Below are 7500 nucleotides of genomic sequence, written 5' to 3'. Positions count from 1 at the left end.
TAGATATTAGTTTCATTGTTGCCCATGAATGGTCCCATTAGTGCTATTTAGTAGGTGTTTGGGTGTTGGCCCTTAAACGACAGAACTTTAAGACATTAACCTTGCCGTTATTTATTAAGGCATAGCTGCAATCTTTTATTCTCTTACTTAATGCATGATATACGGAGTATGTACAGAATAAAATGAAATAATGTCGTAGGATAGAGGAGATATAATGCTTCAGCAAATTTGAATACAGTTGCATTTCCGATGCAAGAAATTCCATGCATCATTAGTATATCAGATCATATCAGATCGGGCTTGGGCAAAGATAACAACCTTGTCTCTCTGACGAAATCTCCATGCGGTCCCAATAGTAGCCGCCATTTCGGGCGATCCGACAGTAGGTCTCGATCAAAAAGGTCTTGAGAACAGCTTAAGTGTTAACATAACTCTGGTACTTTGACTTGAGGTGGGTGTAGACTATAGGTTTAGTGTAGAATTCTTAACCTTTTAAGAAAATTGAAACAGAGACAAGGTATAGCGATAGGAGGAAATGGAAAGAATCATGTAGACATTATATCAGATGCCACAGCTGTTTGGCGTATTTTATAATTAGTGCATTCTAAAAGAACACTGTTCTGAAGAAACTCATTTAATTCACGGGAGAGAAAACCTTCAGATGGCATAGTCAAAAGGAATAGCCTTGGAGTTGTGGGAAAACATCAAACATCATAGCAACAACAGGACTATTTGCCTGGAGTTTTAATGTATGTATAGAGAGTCGCCTGCCTTTAAATGTAGACGTGAAAGAGTACTAAGTAGAAGAGACTACATCATTCAGATAGTGAAAGCTAGTGATTATTATAGATGAGTCGCTAAGGTGTGCTTGTGGCGGTCGTAGTGACCTGACATAGGCGAGGGATTTTGTACCCCTCGGCAGGACGGGCATTCATGCCTTTCGGGCAAGGACATGACTAGAACGGGACGGAATAGACGATCCATAGGGACAGGTACGAGAAAGAGTTCCCCCAGGGGACAAGGGCGGGGCGAAGACCGTTTAAGAGTCACTTCCCAGGGAGCTCGAACAATATTGTAACAGAGTCAAGAGGCTAACTTTCACACCGTGCACCTCGGGCTGCTTCGTCTTGTGGTGTGTGGCTCTGGCTGTTTTCTTTATTCGCACAAAAGTGTCCACGGTAGGTGCTCATCTGTGCGTCTTTCTCTTGCTCTAACACTTTTGCCTGTTTGGTCATTCTGTCTGTGCACCGGCAGGGTAGATTGCACTGCAATGTGGTGCAACAGCAATTAGTCAGATAACGTAAGATTATGTTTCATTGTAAGTAAATGATAGTCAAGTCTAAATTGTGCCTATGTCAGGGACCTTAATGTCTGTCTCGTCATCATCATTTGTGTTTCTGTCATTTAACGTAATTATGGTTAATAACACGTATTGTTTTGCTTCTCATAAGTTGTAAAGAGCGTAGTAACAATAAATATTTTTAAGCATAAACAGTACAGTAATTACCAGGCAGATTACACAAATTATCATTGCGGGTGGCACTGTGCCTCCCTTCCCCCCTCTCTCCCCCCGCCTCGAGTAGACTCTCCGCTGAACGTCTTTGACGAAACGGAGGAGGACGCGGCCACGCTGGAGGGCGGCGAGGAGCAAGCTCAAGCCATAACCACCGAGGGCGAAACGGCGTATTCATCCGACGGCGGCGCCTTGTCACCCACCGCCGCCCACGCCGCTGCCCAGCCCGACCACGAAACCCACCATCCATCCGTCCACGAAGGGTGAGTACTCGTTGTGCCTTCGTGTGAAAACTCTTCTCTTTGGATTCCTCGTCCGCTGATTCCCTGGAGGAGCCGAGTCGATTCCATCCTGATGTCGTGTTGGGATATGACCATGTGTATTGTATAATATATGAAATTAATTCACGCTGCAAAAGGAACCGGATGGTTTTTTTAGGTATGATTTTATAGTAACGTTATTTTTGTTCACTGAAGATACAAATTAACAAAAAAACGGCATTCAAAACTACATGTTCATTCAGTGTTTGTTTTGACATGTAACGTTCTCGCTTCTCTTCCGAATCGTTTGTTTGGCTTCCCTGCTTTTCCAGGGCTGTATTTTTTAGGTATTGTATTCCCTCCGCGGGCGCGTTGAAGTGAATTATGACGCAGATGGAAAGTAATGAACCCAGAGCACACGCCATGATGCCTTTTGTGGTTGTGTGTTTGTTTACACACATTTGTTACTTGTGGCTGGGGCGTTTTATCGCAAATGTGATGGATATAAGGTCAATATGGGGCAGCTTATCCCACCATGAAAGGCTTTCCGTCCGAATGGAAACGGAAATGCTTATATTTCATCGGTCTTTTTTTTAGCGTTATTACCGTTTTTTATTTTTCTTCCTCTTTGTTGTTGTTTGGAGTATCATCATCATCATCATCGTCATCATCATCATCATCATCATCATCATCATCATCATCATCATCATCATCATCATCATCATCATCATCATCATCATCATCATCATCACCATCATCATCGTCATCATCATCATCATCATCATCGTCATCATCATCGTCATCATCATCATCATCATCATCACCATCATCGTCAATCATCAACATCATCATCATCATCATCATCATCATCATCATCATCATCTTGTCATCATCAGTCACCATCATCATCGGTCACCATCATCATCATCATCATCACCATCACTATCATCAGTCATCATCATCATCAGTCATCATCATCAGTCATCATCATCAGTCATCATCATCATCATCGTCAGTCATAATCATAATCATCATCATCATCATCATCGTCGTCATCGTCATCACCATCATCATCACCATCATCAGTCATCATCATCAGTTATCATCATCAGTCATCATCATCATCAGTCATCATCATCGTCAGTCATCATCGTCATCAGCATCAGCATCATTATCACTCCTATAGTTATTCTTAATTTAATGTTATTTTATTGCAATTCATCACGTTTTTAAACCGTAGTCTAGTTTCCTCACATATTCTTTTCGGATGAGTCGGCGCAAGGGTTGCTTTTATGACCTTCCTGTCACAGGGAGTAAGGCCGCGTCTAGGTCACGCAGTCCTGGGTCGTGTGTCATATGCCTTGCGAGGCCACATTACGCGTTTTATCTGTGGTGAGAGTACGGGGGTGCTCTTAAAACCGGGTACATTTTGTGTTTGTTTGTTTGTTTGTTTGTGGGGATTTAGTGTCCGAAATGTTGATAGCGGTAACGGCAAGAACGGCTATCGTCAAAGTAGTTCTTGTAGGGAATTTTCATGGGATTCAGATTAAAGCGGGTTGGAGAGAGACTGAGTGTGTGTGTGTGTGTGTGTGTGTCAGTGTGCGTGTGCGTGTGCGTGTGCGTGTGCGTGTGCGTGTGCGTGTGCGTGTGTGTATACACACAAACACACACACAGCGATATATATTTATGTGTGTATCTACATATATGTATATATATATGTATTTATATATATGAATATATATATATATGTATATATATTATACATATACATATATACATATATACATATATACATATATACATATATACATATATACATATATACATATATACATATATACATATATACATATATACATATATATGTATATATATGTATATGTATATATACATATACATATATACATATGTATATATATATATGCACATATATACATATATGTTAATATATGTATATATACATATATACATATGTACACACACACACACACACACACACACACACACACACACACACACACACACACACACACACACACACACACACACACACACACACACACACACACGCATATATGTGTATATATATATATGTGTATATATATATGTGAGAGAGTGAGAGAATTAGGGAATAAGAGAATGAGAGACTGAGACTGAGACTGTGACTGTGACTGTGACTGTGATTGAGACTGAGACGGAGACAGAATGAGACTGAGACTGTGACTGTGACTGTGATTGAGACTGAGACTGTGACTGTGACTGTGACTGTGACTGTGACTGAGACTGAGACTGAGACTGTAACTGTGACTGAGACTGTGACTGTGACTGAGACTGAGACTGAGACTGTGACTGTGACTGTGACTGTGACTGTGACTGAGACTGAGACTGAGACTGAGACAGACTGAGACTGAGACTGAGACTGTGACTGAGACTGAGACTGAGACTGAGACTGTGACTGTGACTGTGACTGTGACTGAGACTGAGACTGTGACTGTGACTGTGACTGTGACTGTGACTGTGACTGTGACTGAGACTGAGACTGAGACAGACTGAGACTGTGACTGAGACTGAGACTGAGACAGACTGAGACTGAGACTGAGACTGAGACTGAGACTGTGACTGAGACTGAGACTGAGACTGAGACTGAGACTGAGACTGAGACTGTGACTGTGACTGTGACTGTGACTGTGACTGTGACTGAGACTGAGACTGAGACTGAGACTGAGACTGAGACTGAGACTGAGACTGAGACTGAGACAGAGACAGAGACAGAGACAGAGACAGAGACAGAGACAGAGACAGAGACAGAGACAGAGACAGAGACAGAGACAGAGACAGAGACAGAGACAGAGACAGAGACAGAGACACAGAGACAAACACAGAGACATAGACAGACAGAAAGACAGAGATATAGCACATATCCGCGGAAGCGATCAAGGCAAGCGGGGAGAGGTGCTTCTCCATGCCTGCTCCCTTCGCCCGTGTTCCTCCCTCTCGAAAATTCACCGTCAAGCTTTTATTGTGAAAGTTATTGTTGTGCGGACGCCAGCTGTCGTAAAGCAGGCCTCTCAGGCTGATTCATGGTGCCACACACTCGTCTCGGTCTTTTTACACATTTGTATTTTGCACAAGTTAATGCCCCCGGGCGAATGATGCGCCGCGGGGATGGCGCTCCGGGAGTATGGGCCGAGGAGGGGGGGAGGGGCGGGGGCAGGGCATGGGGACAGAGGGGATCAGGTTGATATCAATATTTATAGGATGCCGCCCCCCCTCTCCTGCCGCGTTGCCTGTTGGGTCGCATCGGGGCATCGCTGGAGAGTTCTTCAGGGTGTGGTGGGGGTGGGGGATGGGGGGTGCGGAGGCTGGTCTCGAGAGTCCTTGTTTCTCGTTATAAAATTATGCTTGCTTGTTGCCGGAGATTTGCTTTTGTGGGATGGAAAGCGGTGAGGAGGAGGAGGAGGAGGAGGAGGAGGAGGAGGAGGAGGAGGAGGAGGAGGAGGAGGAGGAGGAGGAGGAGGAGGAGGAGGAGGAGGAGGAAAAACTGAAGGTGGAATCAATATCACGTACGAGGAATGGAGACAGCGGAGAAGACAGATTCTAATGACAGCAACATAGAAGTGATTAAAAACTGCAAAAGTGATACGATAAGATTTAGAATTATCTTTCTTTTGCTCATTCTTCTCGTGTCACTTTCAAATTCTTATTCATTTCTTTATTCGATTCTCTTTTTTATACTGCTTTACATTCCTTCGCTTCCTTTCTTCGTGTTCTGCATTCACCAGTCTTCATCATCCTGTGTCTGTTCTTCGCTGCTCCTTTCTTTGTTATTCAATTCCCCTTCTGATTCTTTCTTATCTCTTCCCTCCGTCGTATCCCACCTCATCCTTTCATCCCCATGCCATCTCCTTTTCCCGTTCCTCCTCTTCCTCTTTTTTTTCCTCCAGCTCTTACCTCCTATTCCTCCGCTTTTTTTCCCGACCCTTCCCCATCCGATCTGCCTCCTCTTCCTCTTCTTCCCCACCCGTTTCCGCTTCTTCCTCATCTTCCCCACCCGTTTCCGCCTCTTCCTCTTCTTCCCCACCCGTTTCCGCCTCTTCCTCCTCTTCCTCCCCAACTCGCCCCAACTTAAGAAGCCAAACAGCACCCCAATGTTTCTGCCGTACATCGGAACACGTCCCATGAGGGTTATTGAAAAGAAAGTTTCATTAAGTGCTGGGAGGCTAAGAAAGAAGGGCGTCTCCGCGACACAGGGCAGTAAACGACAGTTCCGTGGGTTTAAGGGCGAGAGTCCCACGCTCGTAAGGGAGATTGTGAGCCATGTATGGTAATCAGGCGTAATTTTTTCGCGCGCTTCTCCAGACGAAGAGGAGATGTAAGGGAGAGGGAATGGGAGAGGGAGAGGGAGAGGGAGAGGGAGAGGGAGTGGGAGTGGGAGTGAGAGTGAGAGTGAGAGTGAGAGTGAGAGTGAGAGTGAGAGTGAGAGTGAGAGTGAGAGTGAGAGTGAGAGTGAGAGAGAGTGGGAGTGGGAGTGGGAGTGGGAGTGGGAGTGGGAGAAGGAGTGGGAGTGGGAGTGGGAGTGGGAGTGGGAGTGGGAGTGGGAGTGAGAGTGAGAGTGAGAGTGAGAGTGAGAGTGAGAGTGAGAGTGAGAGTGAGAGTGAGAGTGAGAGTGAGAGTGAGAGTGAGAGTGAGAGTGAGAGGGAGTGGGAGTGGGAGTGGGAGTGGGAGTGGGAGTGGGAGTGGGAGTGAGAGGGAGTGGGAGTGGGAGTGGGAGTGGAAAATGAAAAGGGAAATGGAAAGGAAAAGAGAAAGAGGAATAATTGAGAGGAGGAGTAAAAAAGGAAGAAGGAAAGGGAGAGGTAGAAGGAGAGGTAGAGGTTGTGGTAAAGCGAGGGGGGGAAAGAGGGAGAGGAAAAAGGAGAGGAGAAAATTGAATGGTCAGAAAAAAATAAGAAAATATAGCCAAGGAATGGAAGAAGAAAAAGAGAAAAAAGCTACGCGTTAATTTTGAAAACCAGAAGCATTTCACACCAAATGTGATCTATTTGTGTCCGGTCCTGCAATATCGATCCGCGGAGTGATGGCCATCGCCTTCAGCGCTTTCAGTCACTCGTTCACGCTTCGCCATTGTCCGCCTTTATTTGGGGTTACCTGGAATTACGGACTGCCTCGAGACAGCTATTTTCTCGTCTGCGGGAGGACTCTGCTCCTTGCCTCTGTTGGAACCGTGGCCTCTGGATTCCTCTTCCTTTTCCTTCTCCTCTCTTTTTCTTTTTCTTTTTCTTCTCCTTCTCCTTCTCCTTCTTCTTCTCCTTCTTCTTCTTCTTCTTCTTCTTCTTCTTCTTTTTCTTCCTCCTCCTCCTCCTCCTCCTCCTCCTCCTCCTCCTCCTCCTCCTCCTCCTCCTCCTCCTCCTCCTCCTCCTCCTCCTCCTCCTCCTTCTCCTCCTCCTCCTCTTCTTCTTCTTTTTCTTCTTCGTCCCCTCCTCTTCTTCATCGTCCCAACCTCCTCTCCCATTCCTCCTCTCCCCCCTTCTTCCTCAGACCCTAATTGAAGCCGCAAATAGAGAAGTGTCGCAGGTCAAGCATAGAAGTTGAAGACACAGACTCCTCTATTTATCCACCTGCAGAACTGTTTCTTGCCGTCTGCCTCTCTTACCCTCCTCACTTCCCCGTCTGCCTCTCTTCTCCTCCTCACTTCCCCGTCTGCCTCTCTTGTCCTCCTCACTTCC

The 7500-nt window shown here is 45.5% G+C and overlaps 1 protein-coding gene across 1 annotated transcript in view; it reads left to right on the top strand.

Annotated features, from left to right (window-relative positions):
• The window catches only part of LOC125043702, a 266025-nt gene that overhangs the window by 176413 nt on the left and 82112 nt on the right, over nt 1–7500 (top strand). Inside the window, exon 7 of the mRNA XM_047639940.1 lies at nt 1584–1776. Coding sequence (XP_047495896.1) covers nt 1584–1776 — 193 coding nt within the window. The remainder of the gene's footprint in view (nt 1–1583; nt 1777–7500) is intronic.

The sequence above is a fragment of the Penaeus chinensis genome, chromosome 34 (assembly GCF_019202785.1).
Source record: "Penaeus chinensis breed Huanghai No. 1 chromosome 34, ASM1920278v2, whole genome shotgun sequence".
Lineage (NCBI taxonomy): Eukaryota > Metazoa > Arthropoda > Malacostraca > Decapoda > Penaeidae > Penaeus > Penaeus chinensis.
The sequence above is the reverse complement of the archived record's forward strand: the minus strand, read 5'-3'. Positions and strand labels throughout refer to the sequence as shown.